General features: G+C 41.1%; 1 protein-coding gene across 4 annotated transcripts in view; it reads left to right on the top strand.

Moving 5' to 3' along the window:
• LOC146859306 (uncharacterized) overlaps window positions 1–20,741 on the top strand; it is a 300,182-nt gene that overhangs the window by 73,664 nt on the left and 205,777 nt on the right. For 2 of the 4 annotated variants that reach the window (XM_085649971.1, XM_085649972.1), the window contains exon 2: window positions 6,493–6,694. The exons of 1 other annotated variant lie outside the window; for it this stretch is intronic. In XM_085649971.1, coding sequence (XP_085506097.1) covers window positions 6,493–6,694 — 202 coding nt within the window. Of the gene's footprint in view, window positions 1–6,492; window positions 6,695–20,741 lie in introns of those variants that run through there. One more of the 4 variants, XM_085649974.1, reaches the window with a different exon arrangement.

Below are 20,741 nucleotides of genomic sequence, written 5' to 3'. Positions count from 1 at the left end.
ATCTCTTGGGTATTCCTTATCTGGCCAACCTATGGTTATTTTACACTCAGCCCACAAGTCTGCCGGAACAATTATATCAAACAGACTATTCAGATCAATCCACAGCACTTTTGACAATTTCACAAATCTGTCTACCTGCCTATACCACTCGACAGGCTTTTCTCTCAGTCGAGGGAAATCATTTGTAAATGACAAAATATCCTGTCTAGTCCATGGAACATGTACATATCCTCCTCCAGGTATTTCTCTCATAGGATAAGCATCCACTGTTTTCTCCTTTTCCCTCACTGGAAATGCTGAATAAGTCTTGTCCACTGATTCTTGCCTTTCTTTGTACCACCTGTCCTTCCATCTTTCTACATCACCCCATTTCCGCAACAAGGAAATCATCTCCTTTATTTGCCCTGTTCTGCCTACGTTATTCAAATTTTCTATATCCTTTTCAGAAAAATCCACTCGATAAGGTTTCTGCAAAGCCTTCACTTTATCCATGTCGACTCCCAATTCACTCGCTATTCCTCTTAACCTATCATGTGTACTTTTAGCCCTCCAGGTGATACTCTTGCACATATATAACAATTCACCATCATGATGATCTCTCAGAATTTCCATAGAAACCGTTCCTGCAATAAGCTCTTCCAATTCTATGCGCAACCTGGCCACATCAATTGCTTGAGATTTTTCTCTTTCTTTTGAAGAACTTTCAACCAATCATTCAAATCCTCAGCTGTTATCTCTGTAGACTTTTTCACTGTGCTCACTGGTTCTGCCATCCTCTGTGGTTCCAACATCGGCATTCCTTCACAACTGGTATTCAATCTTGAATTAAACTGTACGTTTAACTCATTATCGCCTATAGTATGCCTCAACTGATTTTCTCTCATCCTTCTTCCTGACTCTTCCGAAGAACTAGCCAATCCATTCCCTATATATGGAACCGTTAAACCACTTTCACCCGTCCTCTGCTTATCAAAAACAGGCATAACCGGACCTATGGTCTAGATTCTTTGTCAGCTCTCTGATCTTCTCAGTCAGCTCAGATGTTGTTCTGGCTAATTCTCTTGTTTTCTCATCACTAATTCGATCCTCTTTTTCTCGCTCTTTCTCTCTTTCCCTTTCCGCGAAAGAGCTACCACCTTTCAAATCAGGAGACACAACTTCTGTCTCAATAATGCGCAATGTATTTCTTATTGGCGTAGTCACTGGCGTGTTCTCTTCTGGTTCTGGTCTATATGGAGGTGGTCTCTTGTTAATCATGTCATCTAGAACCTCATCCTCGTAATCATTGGCTCCAAACCTTTTCACTTCTGCATCAGGTAACCTCCCTGCTTCTTTCCTATCCTCCTTTTCTTCAACTGTCCTCATAGGATATAGTCCCTCTGTCATACTCGCATCTCGCCATCTCCTCATTCGATCATGATGAGTTTCACGATCATATTTCCTCCCAAACATATACCTATACTGACTCCCACTTCTCTGTTTCTCTCGTTCATGCACCTCATCTTCCCATTCTACCAATGCCTCGAACTGTGTCGGCCTTGGTCTCGGCTCAAGACATAACATCTTCTCCCGTAAATTTCTCAACACAGCCAAATTAAATGAACCATGTTCCGGGAAAGCTAAAACACCATCTTCTCTTGTATACCTAACCCAGTTGTCCAACCATATACAAGTATGATACCCATATTTCGCAACCATGAAGGATGCAGGTGTTTTCGTCGGAGGTGGCAATTCACCCTCTCGTTTTAATGTCCTTATCCTTGTCAAACCATTTCCTTATTTTACCGAACAATGATTTCTTCTTTTTCCCCTCTTGGTAATACATTTCAGCGTTTACCACACTCTCTAGTCCCTTCTGTACAGTTACGAATCTTTTGTCCAATAACAGCGCGACTCACACCAACGCACCAATCCTGGAGCGTCTACGTCACTCTGTACTCCTTCCAATCCCTGCGCGGCTCACACTAACGCACCAATCCTAGCACGAGCACTGTTCTGATTCACTATCCAATCAGAGCGCGGTCTTTCTGACGTCAGTAGTCGCTGCAGCCGCTTTGACTCCTGTCTCCTGTCACTCAACTACCCCTCCTTTACAAAACCGTTTCCGTTGAGCTTGTCTCACAATTCTACAAAATCTATTAGTTACAACATATAAACATCTCCATTGTCTGCTTCGCTAACCACAGAATAGCAAAGAAATCTTTCTCACAAGAACTTTACTCTGAAACAGTGCTTACTTCTGCTCCACCACAGAATTTATACTCTCGTTGACATAGTAGCACATCCCTCTACTTTGCCCTTCTAACACACATCCAGTAACTGCTTCCTCCTGGACTGTTCCTAGGAGCTTTCACAATTAACTAAATGCTCATACATTCACGCACTTTCACACTAGAAAATGTAGCACATGCACACAGAATCCTGCCTTTCCCGAGAACAGCGAACAGTCTGTCCCGCTACAGAATTATACCACACGTTAACCAAGCAGCATTTACTTCTGCTCAGTCCTTCAAGCAAGCTCAGAGTATACCTATTACTTCTCCAGCGGTAAGCTTTAACGGCAAACCTTACGGATCCCTGGGACTTAAGACCAGAGTTTGACAGATAACCTTTGCTACCATACACACTCCTCTTATACACAAATATCTCTAGTAGTAACACACAACGATGTCACTAATTCCGAAGACAGACAATGTGACGCGCAACTTCAATTGTCACACGTTTTTCCTGCATACGTACAGGTAATTCCAACAATCCCGTTTTTCCCGAGAGCAGCACACACTTCCCTCTGCCCTACTACGGAACAGTCACCAGCTCCCAAGTTCCAGAAGCACTACATAAAACTCAACATGACGATCTCAACATATAGTATTAGTACATATACCAACATCAATAAATCAAAAGCCAATATACAAGCAATCTAATCAGATCAAGATAACAATCAAAACCATTACTCTGCTACCAGGAAATTGATGCAGATCAGAGCATATAAATTCTCCCTACTTCCACAGAGTAATTTCACAGATACACGCACATACACTCATCATTCACTAGGGCCCATCACACCAACATACACCCTATTACTCTATCCGCACTAAACCTGAGAGGAGACTCCTAAATCACTCTGCATCTACACTTAGGCCAATGCGACCAAATTGATATTACCCTGAGTCATGATTTAAACAATAATAATCACAATAAGGAATTCAATAACTGACAAAGAAATAACCACCCGACACTGTAATTCAAACATAAGGTAATTTATCTAAAATTAGTTCAAGTGAAAGTCCATCAATAGCAAAATCGTTATTCTCCTATTTACCTATTCTAGCTAAATGTCATAAATGGGTCAGGACAGGTCTCTCTGTAAAGTCTCTCGAGTCGCCGTCCTCACAGCATCGATCTTCACCAGCATGGGTTCAGAAAGAAGTGGCCTCAAAAATCCCGAATGCAAAGACACGGACCCTCTCTAGTCTAGTATATTTATACTAAAACTAACAAAATGAATGTTACAATCATTATTCTGAATGTCCGTTGAGCCTCCGAGCAGAGCGAGCAAGAAAGGATGTAGCATCGCTACATTTGGAAAACCTCCGCTCAGGAAAAATCACAAAAATAAAAAGACGGAAGAAGGAAACTCAATCTTGAAAATGTTGCATTAATAGAAGCTCTTCCTCTGAATCTTTAGCAAAGTCATAATAGTTCATTGTGGCTTCATTCTCCACCAAGGACAACTCAGCAGATTGGCAGCACGCCTGGAATCGCTGTCATCATAGAAGCTTTTCAAATTTGTGCAGAGGCTGCGATCTGGTGACTTTCAACCATGTTCGGCAAGGCCTTCCGTCACATCTCATTCACTCGAACGTAGGCTGTAAATGGCAGCCATTTTGTTTTAGGCCAAAACGGACCATCTTAATTGAAAGAAACACAAACAACGTTATTACATCATCGCAATGATTAATCAGTGTTAATTCCCACTAATACCCTTATGTGTATGTAATTATCTAGCCATCTGCGACATATTTAAGCATTAGTACACGTTATTAATAAGCATGAATATAAAACAAATAGCACTCTCGTCGTTTATTTAAACGCACATTATTATTGAGCAACATATATGCATTCCCACGTGTAGTTTCTCTTATTAGTATGTCGATTAGTCAAAATCTATCACGAAACACAATAATTAGTAATTACAGATTAATAATTTTAACTATGACACATAGACAAAACTGGAGCTTAAAACCCAATAAATTTTCAACAGAAACCCTGCTCCAGCACATGCTCCAGACTTTTTATGGCTGGTATTACCCATGTACCTTTTTAATTTTGTAACAATTAGAACTATATACAAAATATGCAGACAAACTATTTACAAACCACAAGTGAACTACAGTGAATGAATACATACAGTGAGCTAGCAGGAGAGACCTTGAATGATCACAACATTACTGAGCCCAAGCTAGAAAGTTATCTTCAAGAACAGCAAGCACAACGTAAATGGAAAGAAAGAAACACAACTTTGCTCGATTATGCTAATGCCTTGTATCTTGGCCTGCCAGAATATGCTATCCATAGACTGCAAGTGATGAAAACCCTGCGGCGCGCCTCCTACCGAACCCACCAAAGAGAGCGAGGATCTTGAGTCAACTTTCCTCTCTACACTGGCTCCCAGTAAGAAAGAGCATTCTGCTCAAAACCTTGGTGCTGATTTTTCGTGCTGCTCTCAATATTGGTCCAGGCTATCTGGCTTCCTATATTCTTTTCTACAATCCTGCGAGGAGCCTCTGGTCTTCACATCTGGCTTTGGCCAGAGTGCCGAGTGTGAGACGGTCAACAATTTGCAGGTGCTCCTTTTCCTTGTTAGGGCCATCTGCATGGAACGGTCTTCCGATGCATCTGAGACAGGAAGCTACTGAACCTGCTTTCAGGAAGGAATTAAACACTGTAATTTGGCGTGCTCTTGAATTAGCGCAGGGACACTCCTAGGAGCATCTGAGTGCTTTGTAAATTTGCTTCATCATCCTCACCATCATCATGTGCTGCAGAAATAATAAACGGTGAACATGCAGGGGGAGACATCCCTTTTGAACAAGATGTAGTTGAAGCCCGAGGCCTCGTTAGCATAAGCCAGAAAAAGACCCTTTAATATGTCATAGTGAATCTGTTTCAAAGGTAATGGCATCAAATATGAGTATACATGTAACCAAGTGTGGATCCGCATTTTACTCAATGCTAAAAATACACAATTCTATAAATGCACAAACAAATCCCACACCTGTTTCTATAATATACAGTACGCATGGGGCACATTGCAATTCTGTTTTTCAATCCCACATTACACACAGCACACATTGCCATGATACCACTCACATTGCCACATTTGTAAAGTGCACAAGGCCCTGCCCATTTCCTCCTGTACAGTCCATACAGCATCTGTTGCAAAATCAATTCCCACAATGTGCTGCTCCTACAGAACACTTTGGCATGCTCGATTTCACATTGCAGGTTTGAAAGCACCATTGCCTTTACAGTTTCCAAATGCTATTCTGGATTTCGAACGTTGCCTCCACAGGTTGGTTACTATGCTATATGTGAAGCTCACATAGCTATTCCTGTTTCAATGGTGCCAAGTGAGTAGCACAGATTAAGTCAACATTCACCTTGTCCTATATGTAAGGCACACATTGCCATGCCCTGCTCTACGCTCTCCCATAGGGCGAACACATGTTGCCATGGCAGCTTGAACATTTCCCTTTATGCAACACTGTGGCTGTGCCTGTTTTCACAATGTCAATTTGTGATGTACAATCACCAGGCCCATTTCCACCAGGCCCATTTCCACCATCCCAAGTATTTACCATACAAACTTTCCCATGTAAACCTCACTGCTGAGGTGCTGCAGAGGCTCAAAGTCCGCCAGCTCCACCAAGACCCAGAGCTGACTCAAGAACAAAGGCCTGCACCCAGATGGCACAGGGCAGGCCTTTAGCATACTGGCCAGCTAAGCAGATGTGGTGGTCTGCCCCACTGACGCCATCTTCCACACTCTCATTGAACAGGCAGGGTGCGGGGTTGGAAGCGTAACATTTTTCATCCTGCATGTGGAGACATGTATTTGAAGAAGCTTATTAAATGAGGTAGAGGGTCTGTGCGCAGAGTGTGGCTTGCTCGAAGTACACAAAGTCCCACTATTACTCTTAAAATTAATTTGTTTTTTAAAGCATTAGGTGGTTGGTAGCTGCTCACTGCTTGGGAGCCCTGGGACCATTTTATAACTGCTGTGGGCTAGAGGACTATGACAGGTGCCAGATCAGGCCTGGTATGATCAGACAGAGCCTCACCCGGTGTATTCCAAGTTGTTCGCAGGGCCAATAAAGTGCTGAACTTTGGCATACCTTTTCTAGAGGTATGGATCCTATTGTAGATGGACCCACAAAAGCCTTTAGCATCCTTTGCAACCACCCACATCATCCTCTGTTCTCTTTCTAGGCTCAGCCTACAAATTGGCCTGCTACTTCACCAACTGGTCGCAGTACAGAGAAGCACCAGCGACATACAGGCCAGCAGATGTGGACCCAATGCTGTGTACGCACATCATCTTCTCTTTTGCTAGCATGGAGAACCACAAGATCACCACTTCTGTAGAGAATGACCCAGAGCTCTACCAGCAGGTCAACGCCCTCAAGGAGAAGTCAGTAATTATTATCTATATTTAAATGCATTTCCACCTTTGTAGTTAAGGTTGACACAAGGCTCCTTAGAAAAACCTGTTCTTTGCGTTATTAATGCCCTCCATGGACAAATAAACACCAAACTTTGGAAACTCACAGTGCAAAGTCAAGGTGCAAAAGAAGCAGTTTTCTGTATAAAGGTAGAAATTTCCAAAGGCAATTTTAGCCAAGAGGAAAAAAGCCACAATCAAGGTACACTGAATTAGGCAAGCAATGTGTGATTGGTTTCATTTGATTCTTTTTGTGGGTTTGGTCATATACAATAAAAATAAAAGTGAGCTTCGTGCATGGACATGATCTGAATATATTCTTTAATTTATGCAAACATCTGAAAAATGTGAAAAATCAAAAGCAGCATTCTGATTAGTTGAATTTTCCCAATGTTTATGAACATCGCAGCATGTGGTTGCCTGTGGAATATGTTCAGAGGGATTCTATTCATTTGATAACTAAAATCATTATGTTCGCAATTCAAAGGTAAGAAAACAACACTAATGAGTTGTTTCTCCCTAAAAAAAAACATGCTACACCAGTAACAAAGGGAACCCTTGTAGAATGTTATTTTAATGAGGATAAAACGCCACATTAAATTAAAACCTGATGTTCATGAACATCACCTGAAAACTCGTAAAAAAGAGTACAGTTGTCAACAATGGGGCAGCAGCTGTCAGTTCTCCATAGTCCTCCTTTACCCTCAATATATGGAGGGAAAAGATGGAGCAGGAGAGCTGACAGCTGCACTTTAGAGGCGGCTGCAGTAGCAGCTGTCCTAGCTGTCCTCTTATGTTGTGGATGAAGAAGGACCTGGACAGCGGCCCTAGTGTTTGTAACTGTGAACAGGACAATGGAACAGCTGCAAGCTGCCCCGGCACTCACAACAAAGGAGAAAAAAACACCCTCATTATAGGGCACGGGATGGGAGCTGTGGGGCAACAGCAGCAATCCAAGGTCTTTGGGCAAAGCTGAGAGGATCAAGTCAATATTGTGGTGCTGTTACATTATATTGCAACAGGCCATTCACAACTTAAAAAAGGGGACAAGATGGCAGTGGAGGTGGTCCGTTCATAAGAGAAACTGATTGTTTTTCGAACATGCAGCCCTCACCTATGATTGGTGGCATGCTTCATCATAGAATCCCGTCTATGTCCAAGGCAGGGCTCTACTTGGTCGGACTTTCTGATTTTCCCTCTTAGTGGTTGGAAATACTGAAATATTAAACAAGCACCAAAACCCTGAAAAGAGCTAATATTGGGTTAATTTGCAGCAGCGGCTCCTCTGATAAGGAGGAGCATTGCCCCACTTTTCTGTGAGCAGTACAAAAAGGAAAAATAAAAAAACGCAATGTTATCAGTTTATTATTCCGTATTGGCTTTGGGGCGGGTTGGGTTGGCCAGAGCAGGGCCATGGGTGGAGTGGTCTTAATGCACATGACAGTTTGGCCGGTCGTCCTGGGCCGGCCAAATAGTCATGCGCACTTAGCATGTTCTCCACCCGACTGTATTGCACAGCCTGGGTGGAGAACATGCATAGGCTCCCACTCGCTGTATGAGCGCTGAACCACGGCGCTCTGACCAATCACGACACTGCTGTCATGCTGGTGACAGCAGGGTTGGTATCTGCTATGGGAGCCTGTGTGCTTCTTGCTCTCTGCATCAACAAAGGAAGAGGACCGAGGTAAGTGGAATTCATTTAAAAAAAAAAAAAATTAATTTTTTTTTATCCCTCTTCACCCCCTCCCCCCCGAGCCACCCACCCACCCCGCTACCCCCGCTAAGCAGCAGCAGCCATGGTTAATTTGCCATTTTAAATCTCTTTCCAGTATTTGTGAAAATCTGAAGACATTACGAAAACAAACACATTGCACGGAACATTGTTGTTCATTACAGTTGCGGGCACGGGCTAAGGAAATTTGTTACTAGTAAGATTAAGGCTTATAAATGTCTTAGGACATTGATGACCTCTGATACTCATTACTTCCAAAAATCATCATCATTGTCCTTCATGGCCTCGGACAAAAGTTTGCAATTTTAAACTCCCTATATGTTGGCACCACTAACAGCTATTACTGGTTGGGTCTGTTAGTACTTTAATCCTATTTTATATTGGGTAGGCTATTGGATAAATTTCAGTTGCCGATTTGATAATAAAAATCAGGTTAAATTCCAATTGCATATATCAAAAGTTCACATGTAATATCGAACAGTGAAGGAAAAAAAGCTCATTCATAAATCAAGTTTTCAGAGCTTTGCAAATTTCCAGTGCTGTATAATTAGTGAATATGCAATTGACCTCTCTATACATACATTCTTCTCCCTGGGTAATCTAGTTTTTCTCTAAAATTTATAAATTAATACAGTTTATTCCAAAAGATAGACACTTTTTTTACACATCTTGACTATGTGCCACTATCCACTGATTATATAATTTAAACATCTGAAAACACATGCAATGTGCTTGAACATATCTAATTTAGGAGCTTGGTGTAGAATCTTAAGATGCCACACTTTATGTGTGTAAAATAACATAATTTAGTATAAAAAGTGGGGGTGGGTGTAGATTGTGCAATTTACTTGTAGTATATTCACGCAGAATTAATTAAACGTTCCGCAAGATTGTGCTGAATTATGAAAAAGGAGTAATTCTGCATTTAACCCTATTTTCTTACTGAGAACGTGCCTCCTTACATCCCCTACTCAAGCATTTGATTTGCCTTATACCGTTTTGGGGGCATCTCAACATTTTTATGATTGCTGGTAAATAATTCAACTGATCAAGAAACATGAAATTAATTATAGATCTTTAGTATTTCAACAATTTGCCATAATCACAGGAGCAGTAAAATAATAAAGTCTGATAGGTAAGGCCATCCCTCCATAGTCTTTATTAAGGTCTAATCTTTTAATATGCATTTTACTTTTTTGGATCTCTGATTAGAAAATATTGATGAGGCAGTATGATCTAAATCTATTTTAAATTTTAGTATAGATAATATAGCCTCTAACAACAGCTTTTAACGTGTCCCAAACAAAAAGAAGTTTGCTACGGCTATGTTTATCTATAAAAATACCTTAATGAAGTTGCCCATGTCTTGGATCAGAGATTCATCCTGCATGATGATTTGTCAAACATCCATCTGGTAATGGGACAGCACAGTAACCTTAGTTCTAATTCAAATATATATCTCCTACTGGTGATCGCCAGTAGGTAGTTATAGTTGGGACCTATTTTCCATAGGATATCTGCAACATTCTATTCACGATAACTTTGGCGCAGATTGACGAATCTTCGTGAAATTTTCAAAACTTTTGGCCAGCTCCGGTCCACTCCTATCCTGAAAGTTTTGTGGTGATTCGTCAAGCGGGGGCTGAGAAAAAAAGGGGGTCCTAAAACGTGTTTTCCACATGCAATTTCCCATTGGACCTTTACCCGCAGCTACAGCCCGAACTTCTGAACGGAATTACACCAAATGTGGCAAAGAGGTAGTCCTCCGTTCAGACTCGTGCCTTTTGCTTAAATGGTCTCAATCTGTTGAGTAGTTCCTGAGAAAATTACAGTTAAAAGTACATATATATCTATGGCCTCGGAGGATGCGCGCACCCTCTGCGAACCCTCCCGATCACGCGCTGAATGCTAATTGGCTGTCAATTGGTTGTCAACATTCGAAACCAGGAACTGTTGGCAGCCATTTTGTGCCTTGGTAGAAGCGAGGCTGAAGAAGTCTGTTGAATAAGTGTGTAAAACATATAAAGGGGGCTATGTAGAAATACTCTGACCCTCTAGACCTGCTTAGGGGGTCCCAGGACTCCCATGGCCCAATTTTTTTTTAAAGGAGGCGCGGATCCGGCTATAAAAAATAATAAATAAAAAAAAAAAAAAATTAGCCCCCGGGGGGCCAAATCCCAGGGGCAAAAACTGTAAAATTTAATGAGGGGCCCGCACCGCTACCCCCCCGGGGATACAAAATAAATCGGTGGGGCTCAACGGCCCCTCAAGCCATGGGGACCACCACCCCCTGGGGCTTTATGTATTGAGGGAGGGGGGGCTGCGTGGCCCCCCTCCTGGAGCCCTCGAGGGCCCTGGGGACCGCCACCCCCAAGGGCCAGCTCCTGCAGTGTCCAGAGGACACTGTTTGCTATGAGAGAGCAGTAGTCTCCCGCCCTCCCATAATAAACTTTGTATTTTGAAAGAGAGAGCAGGGAAACCTGCACTCTCTTTCAAAATCTAAACCATATTGCTTTTCCACACGGGAAGCTGCATGTTAGCAGCTACCCATGTGGAAAAGCAATGCTGGCTCCCGAAGGACGCGTGGCGCCGGCTGGGACCGTGGGGGCGTCCACGGCCCACAACGTATTTTAAAATCCCCGGGAGATGGGGTCCCCGGGGATAATAGAAATTAGTGATAGGTGATATTTTATTTTTTTTACCTGGTGTGCACGCGTTGGGTGCACGATTCCGCTTGCAGTTCCTAGTGTGTACACGTTGGGTGCACGATTCCTCTCGCGTAGGGTGTGCGATTCCTTGCGCGTTTGGTGCGTGACTCCAAGCAAAAAAAAAATGAAATATTTTTAGATAAACATCAAGCTTATGTGTTTTGATCTTGGGTGGCTCTACAAGGAGCCGTTGTGTTCTTTGAGAGATTTTGGTACTTATAAGTAAGTACCTATACAGAGTCTAAAGTTGTTGAGGAAGACTCGGTTACCCTCATCAGTAAAATGTACACCATCTCTCCTATAGATGCCTTGCATATTAAAACACAAATTGTTGTTCTAAATGGACCCCATTCTATAGTCTCGGAGAAAAGCAGAAACAGATTTATTCACGTTTCCTAGCTTTCTCAATCTGTGGACAAAAATGATTGGACCAGTTCCATTTCTGCCTTTGGCATATGTTAGAATAGACAAAGGCAGTTTGGGGGAAAAGTGAAATCAATTCTGCAAAGGTGACCTTGATAAGCATTTCCAGACCTACCCCAGTCAAAGGGCCTAGGTCATTGCCACCACAGTGCACAATTATGAGGTCAGGGTGTTGGAGATGCAAAAAGGATTTTACCAATGGCATCAATTGGTGCCACTTTAACCCTCTCTGTCCAATCCATTTAATGTCTACATTTGGCAAACCTAGGTCTTTGTGAATGCCTTTGTTTTCTGCATACCTTTTGGCTCCAGAAAATATAGCTGTGTCCCACAATCCACACTCTAAGCATCTTGAAGGGAGGTCTGGATGCACTCAGATGGTCTCTGTAAATGAAATGGCAGTTTGAAAAGTAAGATTTTTCTAAAATGGTGGATAAGATGCAGTTTTGAAAAAAGAAATGATTGGTTGTTTGACAACATTCTACACTGAAAACTAGGGTGCATGTTTCTGTTTTTAAAACACATGATTCTTATTGGTTAACAAACTTATTGAAAGGCACATTATATAGGATAAGCTGGTATGTTAAAAAGTCAAGCACACTGTTTTGATTAGCAACATTGTGTGCTGAACTTGTGACCTGTGTGCTCAGTTAAGTGTTCAATGAACTGTTTCTATGGTAACAGTCAGAAGGCAGATTGGGGGTAGGGTTCAAATTTATGTCATTTGGAAAGGGATGAAATGTGTAACCAATAGAAATGTGTTTGATTTTGAATTAATGTGGGAAGGAATGAGATTTGATGTTTACATGTATATGCGTGCAAAATGAGAGGGAAACTTTGCCATTCTTTGGTTTTGCTGACAGGTGCACAGTGCAGAGATTCTGTATAAGAAAATCTGGTGTGTGACTGACATACTTCTTAATCTACAAAACAACTTGAAAGGGGTTATTTAATTGTAGGGGATGTATGTGATCTACTTTCATTTCAATCAGACTAATGTGTTTCTCCTGCTAAAGTGCAGGGAGTAAGTTTTTTTTTTTGTTGTTGTTTTTTTTGTCTAGAATCTTATTGTCAGTGTGTGTGCATTTAGAAACCATCCTGTGATAAGCATTTGTGTTTTTCATGTGTTTGCAGACAGATAACTGTGCTGTTGTCATGTTTTGGTAGAATTAGAAACCAGTCATTGTTTATGTATTTGCAAAATGAGTCCAGTTTCTACACTAAAATGCAGTTCTCCTTCTAGATTATGAAATGTGTTTTGGTAAAATTCAAGGGATAGTGTTTGTCTTGAATCACACACTGAGTCTGTGTGCATTTAGGAATCATTTTGAAAGAAACAATTTGGTACTAATGTGTAGTAGAAAATGTTGTGCAATGGGTGCAGTCACCTTACATCTTGTAGTCTAGTAAGTGTATTTTTGTAAAATGCAAGGGATAGTGTTGGTTGTCTAGAATCACACAGTGAGTCTGTGTGCATTTAGGAATCATTCTGACAGAAGCACTCCATACAAATGTGTAGTAGAACTTTTTGTGGAATGTGTGCAATCACCTTACGTCTTGTAGACTACTAAATGAATAGTAAATGTGTTTTTGTAAAACCCAAGGGATACGGTTTGTTTTCTAGAATCACACTGAGTCTGTGTGCATTTAGAAACTGTACTGAGAGAAGGATTTGGGTATTTCATGTGTTTGCAGACACATAACTGATTTAAAAACCTATCCTGTTCTCATACTTTGGTAGAATTAGAAACCAGTCATTGGTTATGTATTTGTAAAATGAGTCGGGGTTCTACAATAATGTGCAGTTGTACAATATGTGGATTGTGTGTTTACCCAGTCCAGACAAGAAAATGTGATTTGGTAGTATGCATGGGATCGTGTTTGTTGTCTAGAATCATACAGAGTCTGTATGCATTTAGGAACCATTCAGAGAGAAGGTTTTGGGTACTTTATGTCTTTGAATACACAACTGCTTAAAAAACTCTAATCATCCAGTCAGTACCCAAGTACTCATGCACTGATCCAGGCCTTAGCACATGGATTGATTCAAATGGCTATCCACTATGTATGCAGGCCTTTAACTATATACATAATTGTCTTTCACATCTTCAATTGCCCAGTCAGTATCTACCTATTCCAAAAAACACCCTGTCACTCCCTTTGCACACCTTCAGTGACTCATCCAGCACCATGTACTAATCTATTCACTGCGCCAAAACCCAAACACTTAAGATTCATCCAGACACTCTCCTTGCAGTACTCTAATGATTCAGTCAGTGAATCAGGCCTTAGCATATGGACTGCTTCAAACGTCTGTCCAGTATGCATGCAGGCCTCTAACCACCTACACACTCGTCTTTCACACCTTCAATACCCCAGTCAGTATTCATACAGTTCCTGCAAACACCCTGTCACTCCCCTTACACTTCTCCAGTGACACATTCAGCACCATGTACTAATCCATTCACTGCGCCAAATCCCAACCATTTATAAATTCACCGAGGCACTCTCCTTGTAGTACTCTAATGATTCAGTCAGTACCTAGGTACTTGTGTAGTGAACCCGGCCTTAGCACATGGACTACTTCAACTGTCTATCCACTATGCATGCAGGCCTCTAACCGCCTACTCAATTGTCTTTCACACCTTCAATTTCCCAGTCAGTATCTATATACTCCAATAAACACCCTGTCACTCCCCTTGCACTCCTCCAGTGACTCATCTAGCACCATGTACTAATCTATTCACTGCGCCAAAAACTTAAAAGATTCATCCAGGCACTCTCCTTGAAGTACTCTAATGTTTCAGTCAGTACCCAAGTACTCGTGCAGTTAACCATGCCTTTGCACAAGGACTGCTTCAAATAACTATCCACTATGCATGTATGTAGTGGTCTAACCACTTTCACACTTGTGCTTCAGGCCTACAATTCCCCAGTCACTATGCATACACTCCAGCAAACACACTGTGACTGCTGTTGCAAACCCATAGTGACTCTTTCAGTACCATGTAGTAATCCATTCAGTAAAGTAAAACCCAACCAACTATGAATTCACCAAGTGTGTCTCCTTATAGTAATGTAATCATTCAGTCAGTAAGCATGTACTCATGCAGTGAGGCAGGCTTTAGGGCATGAACTGCTTCAAACTAGTATGCACTATGCATGTAGTGGTGTAACCAATGTCACACTTGTGCTTCAGGCCTACAATTCCCCAGTTACTATACATACACTCCAGCAAACAGTGTGACTGCTGTTGCAATCCCATAGTGACTCTTTCAGTACCATGTAGTTAAACATTCACTAAAGTAAAACTCAACCAATTATGAATTCACCTAGTGTAGTGGGGGTACTGTAATCATACAGTCAGTATGCATGTACTCATGCAGTGAGCCAGGCTTTAGGACATGTGGTGCTTCAAACTGCTATGCACTATGCATGTAGTGGTCTAATCACTTTTACACTTCTTCTTCAGGCCTATAATTTCTTAGTCAGTATTTATTTAAAATGTGTTTGTATAGTAATAGAAAAGTATAATTTATAAAGATATTAATATACATTTATTTATGATTAATTTTTACAGATACTGTTTATCACCAATAAAATAATCATGCCGGACAAAGTAAGAAAAAGAAAAGAACAGAAAAAGGACAGTTACTTGAAGAAAAATCAACCAATAGTATTGGATAAACAGCATAATGTGGTTAAAAAGAAAAAATCTTCTGGTAAGATCACAAAACAATTTATTGAAAATGTTTGTAGGACCAGACAGAATGTACAGAATGCTGAAACCACTGAGAATGCTTCAACTAGAAAAAATACTCAAAATAATAGGAAAAAAAGCAAATCGTCGGTTAAAGGACACGAAGTACGGTAAAAAGTCAATCAGTATAATGAAATATGCAAAAAATTATTTTACAAGAAAGTAGTACATAATTTGCTGAAAGATACGAAGAAATATAAAAAGAGCTCTTTTATAAAAAGAAGCATATTGAAACCATTGTTGAAAAGGCTTTTGAAGTATAATGGAAACTATTCATTTTAGTACTAAACAGAACTAGATCACTAGATAAACCAATCCATTTAATGAAGGTTAAAAGTAAGAGGAAAAGAGTAATTAACAGAACAAATTTTTGTCATTTTTTTTGGGTGAATGGAAACACAGTTCAAGTTCAGAGCCTTTCTATAATGAAGAGTTATTTACAGAGCAATAATTTATTACATGCAGTTGACACCAGTAGTCGAGCTTATGAGGTTAGAAATAGTTGTCCAATTGACAAAGAGAAAATGGTTCCCAGAAATGCAGAAGAAGTTATAGCTGAAGTTCTAGGGAGACTTCCTAAAGATGTAACCACTAGAAACCTCAGGTACAGGCCTGAGGAAGGAACCAGAGCCAGTAGGGCACTAGAAGACGGCCAGCCTCCAAACTAACATGTATAACACAGTGAAGACCGCTTCTAGAGTGTGACCGAGTAAATGTGAAGTGAAAAGTGCTAAGGTGGGCACATGAAAGTGACGGACTGGCATCACTCACTCGAGGAGAAACTTGTGGCTAGACACTACCCCAAAAAAGTGGTACGCAATGCTAAGAAACGCGCAAAAAACAACCATCGAGGAGCAGTCCTGGAAGACATACAAAAACAGACAGGACAGTCTGTGTTACGACTTTTACACCAACCTCGAACAAAATTCAAAACCTAATCAAGAAGAAATGGCATATCCTTAATAAAGGCGCGATCACATGGGCTCAGCCCCTTTTTGCATACAAAAGGAGCCGCAATATTAGGGACGAACTAGTCAATGCCAAAAGTCCCTCATCGTTCAGAGACGACCAGTCCACCCTTTGGAACCATGATCGCCCCACGGGACATTCACCATGTGGCGCATGTGTGGCCTGTCAATTCACCAGCACAATGAAAGAGGTCGACATGGGCACAAACAGACCTTGGGTATTGCGCAATTTTAGTAATTGTAACACTGAGAACGTGGTGGATCTCCTGATGTGCTCTTGCCATTTGATGTATGTGGGTATGACTACAAGAAAGGTCAAGACACGCATCAATGAACATCGCAGCACTTTCCGCTGCAAAAAGGAAAATACAAAACTGACCAGACACTTCCTCGAGAAAAACCATACAGACCGTGATCTTAAATGGACTGTACTTGAAGTGATGAAAAATAGGAAAGGGGATCTTTCCCATGCCCTTCATGTTAGGGAACCACGCTGGGTGTTTTTGTTTACAATCATGGAAACATGGCCTTAATGATGACATCCCGTGGCTCCAGATGAATAAATAGCCTTTCTGTCCCTGAAGGCCTGAATCACTACAATATCTGTGCATTGCTTTTGACTTGACAAAAAAATTGCATAGAGTGCATGCTCTTCACCGGCAAACCCCCCCCCCCCCCCCCTTTTTACCTTTTACCTCTTGCCTTTTTTTGCACACTAAGCCTTTATGTTCTACTGGTTGCCTTGGGAATCAGCATAATACCGGCACGCTCTCCCATTCACGTGATTTTGTGCAATTCATTTCGCAAAATTTTCGCTCGCGCTTCCATGCGTAAGCCTTGTTGGCATTAGTCATGCCCCCTTAATGCACACGTTTCCTCATGCAATTCTCTGCCCTCCCTTTATTCAGATAGTCTTATTGCGCCTCTCCACTCCGTGTGTGTGGAGAGATAGGCGATCACCACTTCCCTAGGCACGCCCCACTCCAGGCTAGTCCTGGTACATCTTGGCTCCGCCGCTCGGGACACAGGAAGCTGCATGTCATCACGCAGCGCCACCTCACCTGAACATGAGTAGGTTGATTGTTGGGTCACACCCACTACCTGGACACTATTTAAACTCCTCTTTCCCAGTGCTAAACCATCGCCGGGGAGGATGGACGTATAATCTACAGGTGATTCCGTGGAGAGCGCACCTTGACGAAGTAAGTGTGTGAGTGTATGAAGAAAGAAGGCCTTTCCAGGACATCTTGCTGAGATGGCCCACAGTGTTTTCTGCTAGCATGCCTCTGATTAGTTACTCTTTTGTATCCCCTAGAGTTTGACTACAGGGGCTCTCCTCATTCCAACTCCCATGGGGCAAGGAGGTTGAAAGAGCAGGGTAAGACCATAGATAATGTCTTATTATGCTATTTTTGTCAAAATGAACACAGATGTCTGACACTGTATAGCTCACCTTTTAGCCACACACTACAATTTTACGTATGCATATGGCTCATGATTGATTAGACCGAGTTTGTTTTTTGTAAAATCTGCACATGTTCATTATTGTTTGTGTGTGTTTCTCTCTTCACAGGTTAATGTACCCTCTTAGTGTTGAGTGACCATAGGCCACCACACCCAGTGGATAGTCTTTGATTAGACTAGGAGCCCTCCCTTTTTCTATTTGGTCCTGATGAATGCCGCGTACCTTTTTGGACAACTGGCAGAAACATGTCGACCTCTAACACAGCGGCGATGGGATAATTAAGGTCCCTATTCACCGCACTTACGTTTTTATTTCCATCTAGTCACCACATTAGAATAAAAAGTTGTCAGGTGCACTATTATGGCTTTTTAAACTCACATTACCCTCCGGGCCCCCACTTAGTTTAGAAGTGCATCCCTAGTGTATGCCCGCCCTCCACCAAACACGGTTTTTGGAGGGCGAGGACTGGCAGATGAAGCATGACACCAGGTGGTGTGTGATGCCAGTCCGTCACTTTTTGTAATGTGCCCACCTTAGCACTTTTCACTTCACATTTACTCGGTCATACTCTAGAAGCGGTCTTCACTGTGTTATACAGACTTCCTAAAGACCCAGTGTACACTTGGGATTGCAGTAGTATTTGTAGTGTACAACAAGAATTTATTGATAAATTATGCAATTTCTTACGAGCATATAGTAAAAAAAGTGTTAAACAAAAGATTAAGGTGTAGCATGGACTAGACCCTTGCAGAGTGAGAAAAAATACTGGTTTGCAAGGTCATGCTCTGGCTTGTCTTTCTCGGAAAGTTGGCAGTACATCATGCTCAAATGCGGAAGTTAGTGAGAAGATTGTATTATGCAAAAAGTCCAACACTAAAGTTAAATGAGTTGAACAGTGCTCTTTTGCGTGGGTCAGTATCAGATGTGAAGAAGGTTTGTGATGATATTTAGTTGTTACTTTGGTCCTCAACAAGAGTGCAGAAGCTGACACATTAATAGAACAAATGTTGAAGACCATGTAGAACCCATGATTACAAAATTTTTTGAAGATCAAATCACAATTTAAGGTGATTTCTGGTGAAAGACCAAATTTTCTTGTATTTGTTGTCGGCGAACTCACTATAAAAATCAGACTAGGAGTGTCAATCTGCAATTAAAAAGTAAAACCGAAAATAATAAGTGGAAGGAATTTGCAACTTATTTGTTGGTAGAGGATTGTTTTGATTTGGGTTCTGACCAGCGCATTTTCAAATATTGTTATTACAAATTAGATGAGAATAATATGCCTGCTAGAGCTGTTGATAATAATCTAGAGATGGTTGCTATTCCTCCAGAGCTGATTGATTTAAATACCTATGAGTCTATTCTCATTCAATGTGGGCATCCGTTTCAGGCTATTGTTCGTATGGAGCCTAAAACAGGTAAATTGCCTCCATCAGATTTACAAAGAGGATTAAAAGGAAGAGTTGTGTATTCACCGTTAGATTTAAAGAAAAACATTGAAACTATTGGTGTAGACCGTGCAGAAAATGAACTACTAGTTATTCTAGTTAATGGTGTTCCTACTAAGAATAAGAAATTCTGGCAAGAGTTAGTGGATGTTAGAAAAGTGCAAAAGGCAACATTGTATCTGATAAAAAATGAGTACTATAGAAATGTGTTTGTAGGAGAAGAAGAAATAGATTTAGCAGAAGATACTGAAACGTCAACTGGACAAATTGAAAAAGTGGACATGTCCAGATGTGAAGAAATCTATGAAGATTACAGTGTACATCCACTTCATTCCAAAGAAGTGATGGGGAATACGATTGAGTTTTTCCAAAGGCTAAAAGCAAAAGGAAGTCCCATGAGTGTATGGGAAGAGAGCTTGGAAGCTCGTTGTTTCTCGCAGTTGTTTCCAACAGGAAAAGGTGGACGACATGATGAACGTCCTGTGCAGATTCTTGCATCTGAATATCGGACAACAAGATTATATGCGGAAGATCCAAGATTTCGACAATGTATCCCTTATGTTTCATCTTCTGTTTGAAAGTGACTTGTCTGGACATTCATATGCAGTAAATCACATTTTAAAAACTGGAGTGCATCTGCAGAATGTATCTGCAAAGGATTTTATGGATAAAGTGCATCAGAGATGATCAGTTAGAATCTCAGTTGATTAATCTGATGGCATGTCAGCGTGGGACTAATGAATATTGGTACCGTCATCATGGAGAACTGAAATGTATGCTGCGGAACTTAGGAACTCCTACATGGTTCCTTACCCTAAGCTGTGCTGTGTACGCTTGGGATGATTTACTTGAATTTCTTCGAGAGGCAAATTCCAATATAAAAAATATTGAATACAAGACACCTGGAGAATTGTGCTCTTTGGATCCTGTTAATGTATGCAGATATTTCAATCATAGATTTGGAGCTATGATGTCTTTCATCCGCAATAAAAAGAATCCTCCTCTTGGAGAAGTTGTGGATTTCTTTTGGAGAAAGGAGTATCAAGCAAGAGGTGCTCCTCATACACATGTTATGGATCAAGGACGCCCCCAAATTTGGAACAGATTCAGATGATACTGTTTTGTCTTTCATTGAAGAATTTGCCACATGAGCTGTACTCAAAAGCAGAGGAGATAAAAACTTAAAACAACAATTCTTACGATTCCAAAGCCATAGATATGGAAAATACTGTCGACGAAAGTACAAGTCTAAGGATAAGTTCTATACCAAATTTCGTTTTGCATTTCCACGTCCTGTATTATCCAAAGGAAGAGTGAACAGTTTTTTCAGCTATGCGACATACCATCACAAGAAAGTTTCCGAAAAATACCTACAACTTAAGAAGAAGCAAAGAGTCAAAAAACATAAATGACTACAGTCCAGTTATTTTATCCATGTGGAATGCTAACATGGATATTCAGTATGTTGCAGACAATTCCATTGCTGTTGCTCGATATGTATCGTCCTACA

This window comes from Triturus cristatus, chromosome 3_2 (genome assembly GCF_964204655.1).
Source record: "Triturus cristatus chromosome 3_2, aTriCri1.1, whole genome shotgun sequence".
In the NCBI taxonomy this organism is placed as follows: domain Eukaryota; kingdom Metazoa; phylum Chordata; class Amphibia; order Caudata; family Salamandridae; genus Triturus; species Triturus cristatus.
This window is presented reverse-complemented; position numbering and strand designations above follow the sequence as displayed.